The 20,669-nt window shown below is 36.6% G+C and overlaps 1 protein-coding gene across 10 annotated transcripts; it reads right to left on the bottom strand.

Moving 5' to 3' along the window:
* Window positions 1-402: 402 nt before the first annotated feature.
* LOC114467484 (complement C1q tumor necrosis factor-related protein 3-like) lies at window positions 403-18,905 on the bottom strand. Of its 10 annotated transcripts, none has more exons than XR_003674516.1 (7): window positions 18,575-18,905; window positions 12,948-13,130; window positions 4,328-4,510; window positions 2,836-3,014; window positions 1,466-1,603; window positions 1,100-1,183; window positions 968-1,019 (listed from the first exon to the last, which is right to left on the bottom strand). XR_003674516.1 is itself a non-coding variant. In XM_028453809.1 (6 exons), the coding sequence occupies exons 1-6, from the start codon at window positions 18,828-18,830 to the stop codon at window positions 9,785-9,787; spliced, it is 1,023 nt and encodes a 340-aa protein (XP_028309610.1). In that variant the 5' UTR covers window positions 18,831-18,905; the 3' UTR covers window positions 9,678-9,784. The 10 variants fall into 10 exon arrangements, 5 of the variants coding, with proteins under 5 accessions (XP_028309614.1, XP_028309612.1, XP_028309610.1 ...); XR_003674519.1 differs by having other exon boundaries at window positions 2,836-2,963; XR_003674518.1 differs by lacking the exon at window positions 1,466-1,603 and having other exon boundaries at window positions 979-1,019.
* Between the last annotated feature and the right edge of the window lie 1,764 nt (window positions 18,906-20,669).

Here is a 20,669-nt window from a genome sequence, read left to right as displayed (position 1 = left end):
GTTTGTTGATGATTTTAAATGTTTTTACTGATGATTTTAAATGTTTTTTGTTGTTGTTGACTTTAATGTTCTTATTGATTTTAAGCTGTTGAATGTTTTCTGTTGCACTTGTTGATCATGTAAAGCACATTGAGTTGCCTTGTGTATGAAATGCGCTATACAAATAAATTTGCCGCCTTGTCTTCATAACCTCCTTTAGCCTAGGAAACACTGATGCATCCTTTACCAAAGGGGACCAGATAATGCAGACCCACAATTCCTTGTGGCGACAACATTTAAAGAAAAGGAAACTCACGATGACTGAAAACAGATCAAACAGAGATCAGAGACATTTTTAGCCACATTCTGTTTTATTCAACATATTTCATTCACCTAAGAATGCTTTGTGCAGTTGTACATGTGCATTCTTACAACGTTATGTAGGCCTATATATTACATAAATGTAACAATTTCATTAAATCATACTTTTTTTGGATTAATGTTGATTAGTGAGTGGAAGGTGAGTGTGAGCATCCATTCTCATTGTGACGTTCTTTTAGTTTCACTTTTGTTCCTCATAGACTGGTAGCCTCTTTTCTTTTGATTTACATTTGTTGTTTTTCACCACGGCAAACGTCACTAACCTTCTCCGCCGTTTGATCTCCACTATGGACCACTATTTGTGGAGTCAAATTCATAGTTGAAGAGGAGGAGTCTCTGGTCAGATGCTCACAGTGTTTATAGTTTATAGAAACAAACAAACAAACAGGTCTGGAGCTCTGTAGCTTCACCAAATGTTCCAAAATTATTTGATCTAATAAAACAACTAAATTACAGCTGCTGCTCACTTTGTTAGTCACTGTTATTTATCTACATTTTAAGATCAAAACCAAAACATGAAACAAAATGAATAATTTTTTGTTGATTACATTTAATTTTATTAATCTTCACTTGTTCTCGGTGAGCTCAAAGCTCAGTTTAAGGTCCAATGGTTGCAGATCCAGAAACCAGCAGGGCTGCAGAGAAGGCAACCTGCCTCACTTTAAGAGAGAAAAGTCCTTTTACAGCAGCTGATGGTCCAGGAACAGGAATGCTGTGGTACTGAGATAAAATCACAAACCTTCTCTGTCCTTCCTCAGAGCTTCCACCTGCTTTTCACTGATGTTTGCTTTGGTTTTAATGGTGACCAGCTCTGCTGCCTGTGCTGAAAGAAAAACATTTGCTGAAACATTTTATGTGTTTTAAATGACTTCAGCCTGTTGTTGTTTTTTTTAAAGTTCAGAAAATTTTAATGTACTTTTTAGTGGCATTTAGTTATATATTTTCTTTTATTAAGTGATTCTTTAGCAGCCGAATGTATTGACATTTATTTCTAATTCATATGAGAAGTTATAAATAAAATGTTGTTTTGTATCAAATATTTATCAAATCTATGCAGATATCTGGAACACTTTAACTATTCTGTCATTGTAAATGTTATACTTACTTTGAATTTGTTGTTGTAGTTGTTGTAGTTGCTGTTGTTGTTGCTGTTGTTGCTGTTGTAGTTGTTGTTGTTGCTGTAGTTGCAGCTTTTCCAGCTCATTTTTTTGCAGTTCCAGTTCTTTCAGTGTGGTTGATTGTTCTAAAATATAAAGTAAATGTTGAGAACATGTGAGATAAATCCACCCTATGAAGCAGTGGTTCTCAAACTATTTTAGCCCAAGTTCCCTTTTGTCCGACTACAACATTTTGCTTAGAAAACTATTTAAAAACAACTATAGATCATAATGATGGAATGAACGAGTGATAACACACATTTTTAAGAATCTTATTTGTTAAATAAGTGGAAAGAAACAGTATTTAGTGCAGTGGTTCTCAACCTTTTTGTTGATTGTGACACCATATTGATATCAAGAGTTTTTCTTTTAATTTTTTTCTAGATTTAGTTTTCTATCATGTTTGAGCTCATATATATATATATATATATATATATATATATATATTTTTTTTTTTTTTTTACTGCATTTTAGTTGAACTAGATTTATATTTTACCAAGTGAAATTATAGAAATGCTGTTGTTTAAGTTGATGTTGTTTCCATTTTTTTAAAAAAAGAATAATTACAAAATTATATTTTTCAGAAATTTCAAACGACCCCATTTAAACTCCAGCCGACCCCACATGGGGCCCCGACCCCAAGGTTGTAAACCCCTGATTTAGTGGCTTGTGAATAGATTTATTTCTATTGTTTTTATCATTTCCAGTCATTTTACGCCTCTTGTGGGACCAAGTCTGACACTTTATTTGTTAAATTTCCTCTCTCTCTTTCTCTGCAACCATTACTCTTAAAACTTAAGGTTAGCCACAGGTGAAAGGACAGTTAATGGTCTGTAGAGGTTACAGGAGGTGAAGTAGGAAGGTGTCCAAGTCATTGCACAACTTCATTTATTTTTAGGTTAACAAATTGTCATATTTTGATTTTATTTGTCATTAATCAATAATAGCCTCTGTTAAAAAAAACAACAAAAAATGATTCATTTCAATAGTTTTTTTTTAAAGCTATAGGGAGCCATTGCAAAACAGTCAAAAAGCCACATTAGGCTCCAGAGCCGCAGGTTGCAGACCCCTGCCCTAGGGATACACATACCCCCATTTGAGAAACACTGCTATGGAGGACAGATACAGCTTATTTGAATATACAGTGCTTTTGTTTCTGTTTCAAAGTCTGCTTTAATATGTTTATAACATCTTATAAAGTCTTCAAACACAAAGCTTTAATTCATCAGAGATTTGTTACTTTTTTCTTGAGGAGCTATTACAATATACATCTATGTTTCCAATGTGTTCCAATGCTGAGCGATGTGCATCACATTACCTTCATTCTGTCTTTGCAGGTGCTTCACCTCCACCTTCACTTCAGCCAGCTGGACGCTGATGTCTCTCAGCAGTTGATGTCAGGGATGAAGTTCTGCTGTTGGTTCAGGACACTCTGAGGTTTGTTTCCTGCAGGTTGGGTTGAAATAATTACTTTCTCAGCCTCATCTTGGGGTTCAGCTGCAGAGACACAGCAGATACTGAGCAGCACTAATGGAAGAATCAAAGCCATCTCTATTCTCTGTCTGTGCATCTCAACTGTTAAACCAGCCTTAAATATAATTCTGACTGTAGAGCAATGATCAATGAGGTACCAGAAGAGTTTATCAGACACACATTCAGTACACAAAGAATTCAGAGAATAGGATACTGTATATGCACGCATCCTTTCCGCCTTTGGTTGTGGCGTTTTGAATGTGGAAGCACCGGTTTTTGTAGTTTTTAAATTTGTTTTTAATAACAACAACCAGCATGGGCGGGGCCAACAGGGTGGCCAAGTGCCACCCCAAAAATCTAATTGGCCAACCCAAGTGTCACCCCATCCAGAATCACAAAACACAAATGAAAAAAAAATAAATAAAAAATGTTCTATTGCTCAAGTCTCAAATTCCACTCATTAACCTGTAGAGGATATACCATTGTTTTCACACTAAATGCAAACAGAAAGAGTTACAAACAATTTCAGATTCATTGTTTAATTCATTTAACATCTAAAGTCAGTCCTGAACCAAAGATTGGGAATGTACACAACAGGCTAACGTGACTGAGTCCAATATTTTGCTCCTTTATGATTCTTATCTGATGTTTATGTGGTATTTATTGAGTGGTGCAATTCACAAATCAGGTCAGGCCACTTTAATATTTTTTCACCTTCCTATAGTCATGGCACTATTTTTACATATTTGAACTTTAAACATGTTTTTTATTGTAGGAAAACACTTATTTTGTATATAAGTTGTTGGAATGAGGAGCTGGCATTTGATCTACACACACATAATCAACTATTTTATTGCATTAACTACAAATCACAAACAATTTTTTTATGTTTAACATGGTTTTTTTGCTTTAACATATAAGGGAAATACCCATGTTGCAAATAATTATATCATTAGGTTAAACAGTATTATTAACTGTTATATTAAGTGGTTCTTTAATTATTTGAAATTTAGTGTTCCACCTTAATCTGAGTCCGTGCCCCTGCAGTGCCCCCTAACCAAAATTACCTAGACTCGCCCTTGTCCCTGGGGATACACATACCCCCATTTGAGAAACACTGGTATGAAGGACAGATACAGTTTATTTGAATATACAGTGCATTTGTTTCTGTTTCAACGTCTGCTTTAATTTGTTTATAACATCTTATAAAGTCTTTAAACACAAGCTTAAATTCATCAGAGATTTTTTACTTTTTAATCTTTTTTTTTAAGGAACTATTACAATATAAATCTATGTTTCCAATGTGTTCCAATGCTGAGCGATGTGCATCACATTACCTTCATTCTGTCTTTGCAGGTGCTTCACCTCCACCTTCACTTCAGCCAGCTGGACGCTGATGTCTCTCAGCACAGAGTTGATGTCAGGGATGCAGTGTTGCTGTTGGTTCAGGACACTCTGAGGTTTGTTTCCTGCAGGTTGGTTTGAAATGATTTCATTCTCAGCCTCATCTTGGGGTTCAGCTGCAGAGACACAGCAGATACTGAGCAGCACTAATGGAAGAATCAAAGCCATCTCTATTCTCTGTCTGTGCATCTCAACTGTTAAACCAGCCTTAAATATAATCCTGACTGTAGAGCAATGATCAATGAGTTACCAGAAGAGTTTATCAGACACACATTCAGTACACAAAGAATTCAGTGAATAGGATACTGTATATGACGCATTATTTCCGCCTTTGGTTGTGGCGTTCTGAATGTGAAAGTACCGGTTTTTGTAGTTTTTTTTTTTTTAATCACAACAAGCATGGGCGGGGCCAACAAGGTGGCCAAGTGCCACCCCTACAATCTAATTGGCCACCCCAAGTGTCACCTCATCCAGATTCACAAAAGACAAATGAAAAAAAATGCTAAATGCAAACAGAAAGAGTTATAAACAATTTCAGATTCATTTTTTAATTGATTTAACATCTAAAGTCAGTCCTTAACCAAAGATTGGGAATGTACACCAAAATATGCTAGACCCGCCCCTGACAACAAGTATACAAGATGTATACAAAAATGTACAAAAATATGCCAGGGGGTAGATTACAATTGTACAATTAAACAATTTCAAATATATTGTATTTTGAACAAATATTGACAGTTTTCAAAGCCTTTTTGTTATCAGAGCTTTCCAAAATCTTCATATAAGAGAGAGTATCACTATAAGAATGTGTAAAATTAGGTTTCTGCTTGGTGTATTTGTATTTATGAAGATAAAATGTTGACAAAAAGATGAGAAAATCAAAATTAAAATAAAACATTTTCCCATTTTCTGATAAAGTCCTTGTATATATTTCCAATTATGAAGCTGCAGAAGTCCTTCCAGAAATTCTTCGATTAAGAACATGTCCCAAAGAGGTGTTCTATTGTTTCTAGATGATCTCCACAAAAAGAACAGGTCACATCAATATCCCTTTAGAATGTTATCATAAAATGATTAGCAGGATATATTTATGGATGATTTTATATAAAACCTATTTCACCTTGTTTGCTGTCAGATTCTTATTACAACTTTTTGTGATGTGCAAAAAATATTTTCTCTATTTCCAAATTCAGTGCATTGTGGAGAGAAACAGATATATGTGAAGGCTAATGTACTCTTCTATACAGCGTGATCATTCCAACAGGGATTGCATAGAAAAGTATAGCATATGGTTTGAGTGTAACTGGAAAATGATAAGTGGTTATAAATTTTGTGTAAGACATCAGTTGCCCACTGCTGTTAAAAAGTTGAGTTACCAAGACAATCTGTTTCTCTATCCAACTATTAAAGGATAAAGATTTATTTTAGTACAAAATATTTTCATTGTTCCAAATTATGTATTTTTGGGGTGAGAAGTTATGTTTATATATTAAGGACCATGCTAATAACACTTGTTAGTGGAATAATTAAAGTTTTTCTGGGAGTTAATCTACTTTGTAATGACATCCTAATATAAAGTTGAGGCCAGCAAACCTAGCAAAAATGTGATGAGGAATTAGGTTCCATTTTGGGAACATTTTTAAGAAAATCTTTGGCCTAATTAATTTGAAAGGTATTGTTTAGTGTGGTGAAGTCTAAGACATTAAGCCCTCCATTATCATAATTATTCATTGCAACATTCCTCCTGATATAGTGGGTTTGATTCTTCCATAGAAATTTAAAGAGCATTTGGTCAATTTCCTTACAAGTTTTATTATCTACATGAAGGGAAAGAGCAGTGTAAGTCAACTGGGAAAGACCTTCTGCTTTAGAAAGTAAAACTCTCCCTTTAAGAGGTAAATCTCTTTACAACCATTGATTCAGTTTGGTTTGTGTTTTCTTGATCATTGGGGTCAAATTTATTGAGGTTCGATGTTTTGGGTCTTTACAACTGACTAAACCTAAGTAAGTAACTTCCTCTACAACACTTATATTACAGATACTTAAATCATTACAATCTTTTATTGGTAGCAATTTGGATTTGTTTAAATTCAGAGTCAATCCAGAAGCCTTGGAGATTTGCAGAACAATAGGCACCTGGCTAGCATATTTTAGAAAGACTGTGGTATCATCAGCCAGTTGGCTTATAAAAATGTATCTGCCAGCTACTGTTATTTCTCTCATTTCACTGACATAAATATGAGACGCTAGAATTTGAGTACAATGCAAGAAAAGATACGGGCTTATCGTGCATCCTTGACCGATACCGCGTTTAAGATTGAATCTGGATGTTGTACCATTTTTCATTCTTATTGAGCAGTTTGCATTTGTGTAAAGAGTCTTTATGGTAATAGAAAAATAAATTCATGTTTGATTGAGTAGAAGGCTTTATCTAAGTTTAGAAAGAGGATAAGAGATCCTTTCTCGGCATGTACAAAGAGAAAAAAAGAAAAAAAAGTGAATGTAACCATGTCGGAAATAAACTGAATAAATAAAAACAAATAAATCTAAAACCAGTTCCGAGTAGTCTAGAATATCTAGCACAAGTCTGATTAAATAGGCTGTTGCTATTGGTCCAGACCCGGACCTCAGACAAACCTGACTATTGTTCCAGCACTTCCTGTGCGCCTGTGTCCACATGCGCAGGAAGCCGGATGCCGGTAGTTCCTTCACTGCCGGACCCGTGTCCTTCTAGCTATAGTTACATAAGTTTGTTTTAGCCCTATCCTTAACCCTAACCAGGAAATACCCTAAAATGTTGGTTTTTTTTCATATATGTATTTTTAAAAGTTGAATTTGCCGTGTTAAATACCTTAGAATGAAAAAAAAAAAAAAAAAAATGCATGTCAGAAGTGGAATTGGAACCCCACATCAGTGGAAGGAAAAATCCTTGACCCTAGTGCCTTAGACCACTCAGCCATCCTGACACGGTGGTATTACTGGCACGTTAATCTTATGTAGAAAAGATCTGGCAGTGATGGAAATGCGCATGTGCACAGGAAGTGCTGGAACTATAGTCAGGATTGTCTGAGGTCTGGGTCCGGATCCATAGACACTTTGTATTAGATATTTGTCTGTTTTTTATAAAGCCAGACTGTGTCTCATAGATGACTGTATCTAAGACATCTTTAATTCTTCTTGCAAGCACAAGAGTCATCATTTTGTAGTCGTTATTCAGTAAACATAATGATCACCAACTATCAATAAATAGTGAATCTTTGTTGGGTTTACGAATCAAAGTAATTAGGCTTTGGGTAAAACTTGGCGGAAGAAAACCTTTTTCAATGCTTTCTAAGAATACTTATAGTGAAAAGGGTGCCAAATAATCTGAAAATCCTTTTATAAAATTCTGCAACCAACCCATCAGGGCCTGGATTTATTATTTTTTGAAGAGGGCAATGGATTTAACAACTTCTTCTTCTGTAAGCAGACGATCACAATAATGCCTATTGGAATTTTCAAAGTTTTTAATGGTTTTGACAGATTCTCATTGTAGCAAAATTTATATACATTTGTGTAAAATTTGTAGCAGAATTGTGAGATCGATTTAGCATCATCAGTTACGGCACCATTTCTGTTAAACTGAAGGACTAAGTTGGTTTTTGAGCGATGTTTTTCTAAACGAAAGAAATATGCAGAGTTCTTCTCTCCATCCTCAAGCCATCTTTTTCTAGATTTAACAAATGGCTTCATGAGAGTAGAATTCATCTAGTTTTACTTGAAGTTCACTTAGTTGTAATTTATCTTTATCTAGAGTTCATCTGGATGTCGCTGGTATATTGAGGTAACCCTTAAAGATGCAGTTACGGATGTGTGTTTGGAGGGAGCTCCAGAGGGTGAGGGTGTCCCCCCAGGTTTGGTGCTTGTGTCTGGGGGACAGTGAGGAGGTTCTGATCAGAGGAACGGATGTATTCAGGGGTGGACTGGGACAAAAACTCAGCCCTGGCATTTTGTGTCCAGACCAGTCCACCACATTATCAGTGACACCATGTACAAGCTGTAAAGTCAGTGATGCTCAACATGTGGCTTTTTATGTCTTGATTGTAATTATTATTCCCACAGAAAACCTTAAAATGGGGAAATTTTCAACTACTTTTTAAATATATATTTTGGCCATTTTGCAACTTTCTTTATCCCATTTTTGCCCCTTTTCAAAAAGTTCTGACACTTTTATCAGATTTTAGCTTCCTTTTGCCAATAAATATTCTTTTATTTACTTTTATCCAATTTTTCTCCTTTCTTTAATTTCTTTTTGCCACTTTTCATCCAAATTGTCACATCCTCGTTCACGGTTTGGTTTTTCTCAGTTTTATTTTGACATTTTCTGTTTTGGTTTCTAATTTTCTTTAGGCACGCGACTGTGTCTGTGTCCAAATATTCCCTCTTATCCCCTTTTCTATCCACTTTTCCTTAACCCACGGAAGTGTTTAAGTGGCAGCCATGATAAGGAGCGTTCCATTTGTCTAAAAGCTAAAGAAAAGAGGTTCAAAGCTTCCTTTATAACCTCTTTTAGCCTAGGAAACACTGATACATCCTTTACCAAAGGAGACCAAATCAAACAGAGATCAGAGACATTTTTAACTACATTATGTTTTATTCAACATATTTCATTCACCTAGGAATGCTTTGTGCAGTTGTACATGTGTATGTCTACAATGTTATACTGTATAGACCTACAGTATCTTACATAAATGTAACAATTTCATAAAATCATACTTATTTTGGATTAATGTTGATTTCTGAGTGGAAGGTGAGTGTGAACAACCATTCTTAATGACATTCTTTTAGTTTCGCTTTTGTTTCTCGTAGCCTGGTAGCCTCTTTTCTTTTGATTTACTTTCAAACATTGTGATATTTGAGATTATATCAGCTGTTAGAGGCACAGGGGGAAGAGGACATTTGTAGTTTTTTTCACCACAGCAGACGTCACTAACCTTCGCCTCCGTTCAGGCTCCACTTTGGGTCACTGCTATGGGCCCATGAGCAAAGTCGTTTACCACAAACTCTAACTGTTACTCAGAGCTGCAGCTTTAAGTTTGGCTAAAGCCAGTGTCCTTCCTGATATTTAATGTAATTAGATCCTGGACGAGCCCCCAAAGCATTATGGGATTTGTGGAGACAAACTCAGAGTTGAAGAGGAGGAGTCTCTGGTCAGATGCTCACAGTGTTTATAGTTTATAGAAACAAACAAACAGGTCTGGAGCTCTGTAGCTTCACCAAATGTTCCAAAATTATTTGATTAAAACCAAAACATGAAACAAAATAAATCATTCTTTGTTGATTAAATTTAATTTTATTCATCTTCACTTGTTCTCAGTGAGCTCTGAACTCAGTTAAAGAATGTTTGTTTCTCACATTGTGAAAAGCAGGTGACCACTGAAGGTGTTGTGGTTATTAGTACTATCTGATATCTTGCTGTTCACCCACTGACGCAAAAACACAACATCTCCCACCTCCAGCAGCAGTGTAGCACCATTAGCACTTTTTACACCATGAGAAGTCTGATGCTCATATGCAATACAAATCTGCTGTCCGTTCTTCATCAGAGCAGCCCCAGAGCCATGTGAAGTTTCTCCAGGTCCATAAATGTAGAACTCAAAGTGATAGGCCCCCCTCACTGGTGCAGTAAAGAGTCCTGTGGGACAGATTGGTCAATGAATGGATTCATCTTATCATCTTAATATTCATTAAACCAGTGATATTCATACCTGTCTGTGGGTTGTAGGCATTTCCAATATTTTCAAACACATTTTTGAAGATCAGGTTTGTGTGTGTGTTAAATGGTCCAATGGTTTCAGATCCAGAAACCAGCAGGGCTGCAGAGAAGGCAACCTGCCTCACTTTAAGAGAGAAAAGTCCTTTTACAGCAGCTGATGGTCCAGGAACAGGAATGCTGTGGTACTGAGATAAAATCACAAACCTTCTCTGTCCTTCCTCAGAGCTTCCACCTGCTTTTCACTGATGTTTACTTTGGTTTTAATGGTGACCAGCTCTGCTGCCTGTGCTGAAAGAAAAACATTTGCACTTATTCTCTATTGAAAGAAAGCAACACTGTTTTTCATACAATTATTCTTCATCACTTCAACTTTTCTAAAAACTTAGTGACTTTTTCAGCTGAACATCAGGAAACTCTTCAATGGACCTTAAACCAGTGGTGGCTGCTGCTAAAACTGGTGAGTAAGTTCTCATGGTTGAATATTAGAGCCAGTCAGCAGCTGTTAAATATAGCCTGTTGGTTTGAAACTGTAAATATATTCAATACAAAATGTTCAACACATGTTTTATGTGTTTAAAATGACTTCAGTGCTCTAGTTTTTTTTAAGGTTGGAGAAAACTTTATTGTAATTTTTAGGGGCATTTATTTATATATTTCCTTTTATAAAGTGATTCTTTAGCAGCCGAATGTATTTATATTTATTTCTAATTCATATGAGAAGTTATAAATAAATTGTTGTTTTTTATGAAATATTTATCAAATCTATGCAGATATCTGGAACACTTTAACAATTCTGTCATTGTAAATGTTATACTTACTTTGAATTTGTTGTTGTTGCTGCTGTTGCAGCTTTTCCAGCTCATTTTTTTGCAGTTCCAGTTCTTTCAGTGTGGTTGATTGTTCTAAAATATAAAGTAAATGTTGAGAACATGTGAGATAAATCCACCCTATAAAGCAGTGGTTCTCAAACTATTTTAGCCCAAGTTCCCTTTTGTCCGACTACAACATTTTGCTTAGAAAACTATTTAAAAACAACTATAGATCATAATGATGGAATGAACGAGTGATAACACACATTTTAAAAAATTTCATTTTGTAAATAGGTAAAAAAAAAGTGCAATGGTTCTCAACCTTTTTTGGATCGTGACCCCGTTTTCATATCAAGAATTTCTGGTGACCCCAAAGGCATTTATTTTCTCAAATTAGTTGTTGTTCACATGTGTATATATATATATATATATATATATATATATATATATATATATATAAAACTATATCATAGTTGAACTAAATGTATATTTTACAAATTACAAAACGACCCCGTTTAAACTCCAGGCAACCTTACATGGGATCTCGACCCCAATGTTGAAAAACACTGATTTAGTGGCTCCTGAATAGATTTATTTCTATAGTTTTTATCATTTGCAGTCATCTCACAACTGGTGTGGGACCAAGACTGACACTTTGTTAATTTTCCTCTCTTTCTTTCTCTAGTAGCCCCTCTCGTGCCATTGCGTACCCGGATACACATACCCCCATTTGAGAAACACTGCTATGAAGGACAGACACAGTTTATTTGTATTTACCAATGACATGCAGTCAGCGTAGACAAGTTAGGCAGTACTTACCCAAAGGTGAATTGATATTTTGATTTGATGTGTTTGTTTTACTTATAACATAATAATAAATTATTTATTTTCTGATAGCCTACAGTACCAATAAGTTTGAAAGTTTCAGGATTTTGTGCTTTTATTATCCCAAATGACTAAACATTGCTATTTCCTGGTACGGCTGCACAGTCTCACTCCAGAGGAGGCCACGCCCTCTCCCAAAAACACATTTCTGCTCTGCCTCTGGCCCCATAGCATGTTTTCATGTGTTTGCGCATGCACAGTCAGTTCCCCAAGACGAAAACCATTTACGTAAAAAGTTCAGCTTTCTACGCTGCCTTTGGACGTAACCGTGCTAAGCTATATGCTATACGTACCTTCAGAGTGCATTAGTGAATTTTAAGAGCGTGGCCGTTGCTACGTTCTGTAGCTAGTGGGCGGGATTACACTACAGTCAGGATGACAGCGTTAGAGACAATAGAGAAACTTTCTTTTTAGGAAAAACAACAGCTTTTAAAAGATGGGAGACCAACACCTGAGCTACCAGACCTTCAGCAAAGGTAAGGTCAGAACATTGTTCATATTTTCCACAGTGAAAGGAAGGATTGGCTTTGTGGATGCTCCTCACTGAGGCTGTTCCAAGTTGTTGTCATTTTCTCCGTGTTTCTGTGTTTCCAACACAAACAATGGATGCGCTGCCGTGTCATAAGGGGAGAGTATGGAAGCTATATTAAATAATTGTTTATGTTTCTTTAATGGTGTTTTAGGTTTTGATTTTGTTAGATGCTAAATGCTTGTTCATGTGGATCTTGTTGGGTTTTTTCTTTTTTATTATGAATTTTATATTTTTATAAACGCATTGACATGACTTTGTTGTAAATTGTGCTATACAGATAAAGTTGAATTGAATTAACACTTGCCGGCAGAAACATATGGAATTGTCATTGGTGGTTTCGATACGCAACGTCCTGCCTACCCAACCCTAGTGCTCACGGCACGTCACTGTCATATACAGAGCATTTGTTTCTGTTTCAAAGTCTGCTTTAATATGTTTATAACATCTTATAAAGTCTTCAAACACAAAGCTTTAATTCATCAGAGATTTGTTACTTTTTTCTTGAGGAACTATTACGTTATAAATCTATGTTTCCAATGTGTTCCAATGCTGAGCGATGTGCATCACATTACCTTCATTCTGTCTTTGCAGGTGCTTCATCTCCACCTTCACTTCAGCCAGCTGGACGCTGATGTCTCTCAGCACAGAGTTGATGTCAGGGATGCAGTTCTGCTGATGGTTCAGGACACTCTGAGGTTTGTTTCCTGCAGGTTGGTTTGAAATGATTACTTTCTCAGCCTCATCTTGGGGTTCAGCTGCAGAGACACAGCAGATACTGAGCAGCACTAATGGAAGAATCAAAGCCATCTCTATTCTCTGTCTGTGCATCTCAACTGTTAAACCAGCCTTAAATATAATCCTGACTGTAGAGCAATGATCAATGAGTTACCAGAAGAGTTTATCAGACACACATTCAGTACACAAAGATATAAGTGAATTATTGCCCAGGTCATGCTTTACAATTACTCTAATCCAGACATACAGTAGGCAACAGGCGGCCCGGGGGCCACATACGGCCCTCTGTCTAATTGTATGCTGCCCCAAAGTAAACATATAAAATGACAGAAAAATACACAAAACAAAAGCAAGAATACATTAAAAAAAATACAAAGCATTACAACATTGCAGGAAAATACAGTAAAAGACAACAAAAACACAGAAAATACTCCAAAAACACAGAAAATACTCTAAAAACACACAAAACTACTACAAAAATGTACAAAACAACAACAGTAATACACAAAAATACGCCATAGAACACAAAACAACAAAAATACACAAAAGGACTAAATATAATATACAAAATATCAGAAAATGAAAACAAAAGTTCCCAAAAAGACAGGAAAAACACAAAAAATACTCTGCAAACCCACAGTACTAACAAACAAGCAAAACAACAACAGAAATACACAAAATGCGAAATGACAACACACATACACAATATGACTCCAAAAAAAGGACAGCAACAATGCACTAAAAGTACACAAAATTACTATTAAAAACTCTGTTTTTTCCTGTTAATGCTCAGATTGGTAATTATTCTAAATGCTGACATTAATGTTGATCATGTGGCCCTTTGATCAAACCCCGCTGTGTGGAAGTTTCCCACCTCTGCTCTAATCTTTCCGTATCTGAATGAAACCAACAGCATCAAAGCCCTGTTGTCCAGCTCTCTATCAGTGTTTGCTTTAGTTATAATAGTTATACAAGCAACTTTTCAACTATGCATGTGCAATAATATGTTTGTCTAAAGTCACTCCACACCAACGTCATCCCTCCATTTGTTTTACATTGTGACTGTGAAGCTTTTTCATTCCTTAGAACTCCTTAAATCAATATTCCTGGCCCACATTGTGCCATTAAGGACTGCTCAAACGACATGTAGGCACTTGTGAAATGGAAGCAGGAGAAATGTGATGCACATGGCTGTGATTAGGTTGTTTTTAGATCCACGTGATTCAACATTTGTATCGTATACAAAGTTTCAGACTTTAGCTTCCTTTTGCCAATAAATATGCATTTTTTCCTATTTTTTGTCCATGTCTGCAAATTCGTTTTGACACTTTTATCCAATTTTTGTCCTTTCTTTAATTTTTTTTTTTTTTTGTGCCACTTTTCACCTAAATTGACACATCCCTGTTCACGGTTTTGTTTTTCCCAGTTTTATTTTGAGACTTCCTGTTTTGGTTTCTAATTTTCTTTGGGCACGCCACTGTGTCTGAATATTCCCTCCTATCTCCTTTCCCATCCACTCTTCTTAAACCCCTGGAAGTTTTTAGGTGGCGGCGATGATAAGGAGCATTCAAATTCTCTAAAAGCTAAAGAAAGGAGGTTCAATGCTTCCTTTATGCAGAATTTGAAATCTGATTGTAGAATTGCTGAGTGTAAATGGAGATTAACAAAAATCCAAATTCATCTAGAATTGTACAAAATAAGTCTGCTTAAAATAAATTATGGCTTGTTCAAAGCGAGGCAGCAATACTTTTCTGAAATTACCAAAATTCCTGAAAGTAGCTGCTGTGAAACCTCTGTTAAAAAAGAGAACACTGGATGCCTTTATACTGGTTAATTATATATTGATTGTCTTTGGTATCAAGGAAAAGAGGACAGCTGTCAGCAAGTATCTTGGGTCTCGATCTTTAAGTCAGATCAAATCTATCACAAAAACATCTTCTACCACCTAAAGAACATCTCCAGAGTGAAAGGTTTAATGACTCAGAAAGATCAGGAGAAACTGGTCCATGCTTTTATCTCCAGCAGACTGGACTATTGTAATGGTCTTCTGACAGGAATCCCCCAAAAGAGCATCAAACATCTTCAGCTGGTTCAGAACGCTGCAGCTCGGGTCTGAACCAGAACAAAGAGGTCAGAACACATTACTCCAGTTGTAAAGTCTTTACACTGGCTCCCAGTCAGCCTCAGAATAGAATTTAAAGTTCTGCTGCTGGTGTATAAATGTGTGAATGGGTTTGGTCCAGAATACATCAATGAGATGTTAGTCAGGTATGAATGCAGCAGGTCTCTCAGATCTATGGACACAGGTCAGATACTGGAGCCCAGAGCAGTAAACACAGTAACCATGGTGATGCTGCTTTTAGCTGTTATGCTGCAAATAAGTGGAACAAACGGCAGCAGAGCTGAAGTCAGCATCTCATGTGAACATTTTTAAATCAAAGTTAAAGGAACTTTTTCTCTCTTCTGCGTCTGATTGAGAGAGAGATTTTTGGTCATGTTGTTGTTGATGTAATGTGTTTGTTGATGATTTTAAATGTTTTTACTGATGATTTTAAATGTTTTTACTGATGATTTTAAATGTTTTTTTTGTTGTTGCTGACTTTAATGTTCTTATTGATTTTAAGCTGTTGAATGTTTTTTGTTGCACTTGTTGATCATGTAAAGCACATTGAGTTGCCTTGTGTATGAAATGCACTATACAAAAAAAATTGCCCTGCCTTTATAACCTCCTTTAGCCGAGGAAACACTGATGCAGCCTTTACCAAAGGGGACCAGATAATGCAGACCCACAATTCCTTGTGGCGACAACATTTAAAGGAAAGGAAACTCACGATGACTGAAAACAGATCAAACAGGGATCAGAGTCATTTTTAGCCACTTTCTGTTTTATTCAACATATTTCATTCACCTAAGAATGCTTTATGCGGTTATACATGTGTATGTCTACAATGTTATATAGACCTACAGTATATCTTACATAAATTTAACAATTTCATGAAGTCATACTTATTTTGGATTAATGTTGATTTCTGAGTGGAAGGTGAGTGTGAGCAACCATTCTTAGTGACATTCCTTTAGTTTCACTTTTGTTTCTCGTAGCCTGGTAGCCTCTTTTCTTTTGATTTACTTTCAAACATTGTGATATTTTATATTATATCAGCTGATAGAGGCACAAGGGGAAGAGGACATTTGTAGTTTTTTTCACCACGGCAGACGTCACTAACCTTCTCCGCCGTTCGATCTCCACTATGAACCACTATTTGTGGAGACAAACTCAGAGTTGAAGAGGAGTCGTTTCTGGTCAGATGCTCACAGTGTTTATAGTTTATAGAAACAAACAAACAAACAGGTCTGGAGCTCTGTAGCTTCATCAAATGTTCCAAAATTATTTGATCTGATAAAAACACCTAAATTACAGCTGCTGCAATTGTTTGTTAGTCACTGTTATTTATCTACATTTTAAGATCAAAACCAAAACATGAAACAAAATAAATCATTCTTTGTTGATGACATTTAGTTTTATTCATCTTCACTTGTTCTCAGTGAGCTCAGAACTCAAAAAGTTAAAGTTTTCACAATGTTTCTCACATTGTGAAAAGCAGGTGACCACTGAAGGTGTTGTGGTTATTCGTATTATCTATTATCTTGCTGTTCAACCACTGACGCAAGAACACAACATCTCCCACCTCCAGCAGCAGTGTAGCACCATTAGCACTTTTTACAGTATGAGAAGTCTGATGCTCATATGCAATACAAATCTGCTGTCCGTTCTTCATCAGAGCAGCCCCAGAGGGATGTGAAGAGTCTCCAGGTCCATAAATGTAGAACTCAAAGTGATAGGCCCCCCTCACTGGTGCAATAAAGAGTCCTGTGGGACAGATCGGTCAATGAATGGATTCATCTTATCATCTTAATATTCATTAAACCAGTGATATTCATACCTGTCTGTGGGTTGTAGGCATTTCCAATATTTACAAACACATTTTTGAAGATCAGGTTTGTGTGTGTGTTAAATGGTCCAATGGTTTCAGATCCAGAAACCAGCAGGGCTGCAGAGAAGGCAACCTGCCTCACTTTAAGAGAGAAAAGTCCTTTTACAGCAGCTGATGGTCCAGGAACAGGAATGCTGTGGTACTGAGATAAAATCACAAACCTTCTCTGTCCTTCCTCAGAGCTTCCACCTGCTTTTCACTGATGCTTGCTTTGGTTTTAATGGTGACCAGCTCTGCTGCCTGTGCTGAAAGAAAAACCTTTGCACTTAATCTCTATTTAACGAAAGCCATTTATTTGTTAATTGTTTATTTAGGATTTATGCATAAGGCTGCCTTTGCACTGTCATTAGCATGAATACGGTGTCATGAAGGTTGTCATTAAGTGTTATTTGCTCAATTATGGAGCTATGTTGCCATTTTTTGGGTTAGGTGTAGGGATCTCATGGGGTTAGGGTAACAAACGACACTTATTGACAGGCTTCGTTACACCTTATTCATGCTAATAACAGGTCATGTCATAATAATGACATCATAATGTCAGCCTTCATGTATAAAACTTTAAGTAAAGCCACTGTTTTTATTCATCAAATCCATTCAGAGGAACCCTTTAACAGTTTTTTTTTGTGCAAATGCTATACTTACTTTGATATTGCTGTAGTTGCTGTTGCTGCAGCTTTTCCAGCTCATTTTTTTGCATTTCCAGTTCTTTCAGTGTGGTTGATTGCTCTAAAATATAAAGTAAATGTTGAGAACATGAAATACCCCCAAGGTTGAAAAACACTGATTTAGTGGCTTGTGAATTTCATTTCCAGTCATTTCACGCCTGGTGTGGGACCAAGATTGACACTGTATTTGTTAATTTTCCTGTCTCTCTTTGTCTAGTACCCCCTCTAGTGCCAATTCTTACCCCTAGGGATACACATAACCCCATTTGAGAAACACTGCTATGAAGGACAGATTGAGCTTATTTGAATATACAGTGCATTTGTTTTTAGTTCAAAGTCTGCTTTAATATGTTTACAATGTTTGTTGTAAAATTATTACAACAATGTTTAGGGGCGACCGTGGCTCAGGTGGTAGAGGGTCGTCTTCTGATCGAGAGGTTGGGGTTTTGATCCCAGTACCTGACTATGTGTCGAAGTGTCCTTGGGCAAGACACTGAACCCTAAGTTGCTCCCAGTGGTCGACTAGCGCCTTGCATGGCAGTCCTGTCCCACTGGTGTGTGGATGTGAGAGTGATTGGGTGAATGAGCTGATATGTAAAGCTCTTTGCGACTGCTTCAGTGTGGTGATAAAGCGCTATATAAATCAAGTCCATTTACCATTTACAACATCTTATAAAGTCTTTAAACACAAAGCTTAAATTCATCAGAGATTTGTTACTTCTTTTAATCTTTTTTTTTAAGGAACTATTACATTATAAATCTATGTTTCCAATGTGTTCCAATGCTGAGCGATGTGCATCACATTACCTTCATTCTGTCTTTGCAGGTGCTTCATCTCCACCTTCACTTCAGCCAGCTGGACGCTGATGTCTCTCAGCACAGAGTTGATGTCAGGGATGCAGTTCTGCTGTTGGTTCAGGACACTCTGAGGTTTGTTTCCTGCAGGTTGGGTTGAAATGATTACTTTCTCAGCCTCATCTTGGGGTTCAGCTGCAGAGACACAGCAGATACTGAGCAGCACTAATGGAAGAATCAAAGCCATCTCTATTCTCTGTCTGTGCATCTCAACTGTTAAACCAGCCTTAAATATAATCCTGACTGTAGAGCAATGATCAATGAGTTACCAGAAGAGTTTATCAGACACACATTCAGTACACAAAGATATCAGTGAATTATTGCCCAGGTCATGCTTTACAATTACTCTAATCCAGACATACTGTAGGCAACAGGCGGCCCGGGGGCCACATACGGCCCTCTGTCTAATTGTATGCAGCCCCCAAAGTAAACATATAAAATGATGGAAAAATACACAAAACAAAAGCAAGAATACATTAAAAAAAATACAAAGCATTACAACATTGCAGGAAAATACAGTAAAAGACAAGAAAAACATAGAAAATACTCCAAAAACACACAAAACTACTACAAAAATGACCAAAACGACAACATTATACACAAAATGACGCCAAATAACACAACACAACAACAAAAATACCACAAAATTACTCATAATATACATAATTACAGAAAATTAATACAAAAGTACACGAAAAGTCAAGAAAAACACACACAAAAAAATACTCTTAAAAACCAAAGTAAAAACAGAAATACACAAACATTTCTCCAAAAAATGCAAAACTACAACACAAATACACAATATGACTCCAAAAAACATTAAAAAAAATTGAAAAATATACCCAAAAGGCAACAGAAATGCACAAAAAGCACACAAAATTACTTTAAAAAAAACCAACTCTTTGTTCTTTCCTGTTAATGCTCAGATTGGTCATTATTCTAAATGCTGACATTAATGTTGATCATGTGGCCCTTTGATCAAACCCCGCTGTGTGGAAGTTTCCCACCTCTGCTCTAATCTTTCCGTATCTGAATGAAACCAACAGCATCAAAGCCCTGTTGTCCAGCTCTCTATCAGTGTTTGCTTTAGTTATAATAGTTATACAAGCAACTTTTCAACTATGCATGTGCAACAATATGTTTGTCTAAAGTCACTCCACACCAACGTCATCCCTCCATTTGTTTTACATTGTGACTGTGAAGCTTTTTCACTCCTTAGAACTCCTTAAATCAATATTCCTGGCCCACATTGTGCCATTAAGGACTGCTCAAACGACATGTAGGCACTTGTGAAATGGAAGCAGGAGAAATGTGATGCACATGGCTGTGATTAGGGTGTCGTGAGATCCACGTATCGTATACGTACCCCACTGAAAGACAAGAACCTGATAAACATCAAATGTGGACAAAAATGGTAATAAATGTGTGTGCGTGTTAGCTGGCAGAGAGGATCAGAGGGGAGGTGATTCAGGGAACGATTGTTATTCATGATAATTACATTAATAATACAATACAATGATGGAAACATAGATATAAATCCATCCATCCATTTTCAGACCCTCTTATTCCCATTCATCAGGGTCGCGGGGGTCTGCCGGTGCCAATCTCCGGCTCTCATTGGGCGCTGGGCGGGGGTACACCCTGGACAGGGCGCCAGTCCATTGCAGAGCAGAAATATATCTCAGAGTGGGAAAAAAGTATAACAGTAAAAAAGGCAAGAAACATGAGTGAGTGAATGGTTAAATGTTAAAAGCAGAGTGAAACAGGTGTGTTTTGAGAAGTGATTTTAAAGATGTAATTACAGTGCAGTTACGGATGTGTGTTTGGAGGGAGTTCCAGAGGGTGAGGGTGTCCCTCCAGATGTGTTTCTTGTTCCTTACAGTGAGGAGGTTGTGATCAGAGGAACAGAGGCAGTGGGAGGGTGTGTATTCAGGGGTGACCTGGGAAAAAAATTCAGCCCTGGCATTTTGTGTCCAGACCAGTCCATTACATTATCAGTGACTGCAGATTTTCACTGTTTTTTTAGATTTTGTGTGGGTTTTTTTTT

Source organism: Gouania willdenowi, chromosome 7 (genome assembly GCF_900634775.1).
Source record: "Gouania willdenowi chromosome 7, fGouWil2.1, whole genome shotgun sequence".
NCBI lineage: Eukaryota > Metazoa > Chordata > Actinopteri > Blenniiformes > Gobiesocidae > Gouania > Gouania willdenowi.
Note: the sequence above shows the minus strand (reverse complement) of the source record. Positions and strands in the feature narration are given on the sequence as shown.

Coding starts and splice junctions, on each gene's coding strand:
- LOC114467484 (XM_028453809.1), bottom strand. CDS start 18,830: ATGCACAGACAGAGAATAGAGATGGCTTTGATTCTTCCATTAGTGCTG. Junction 13,131..18,574: donor CCTGCAAAGACAGAATGAAG/GTAATGTGATGC, acceptor GTGTCTCTGCAG/CTGAACCCCAAGATGAGGCT. Junction 11,052..12,947: donor CCTGCAAAGACAGAATGAAG/GTAATGTGATGC, acceptor TTTATATTTTAG/AACAATCAACCACACTGAAA.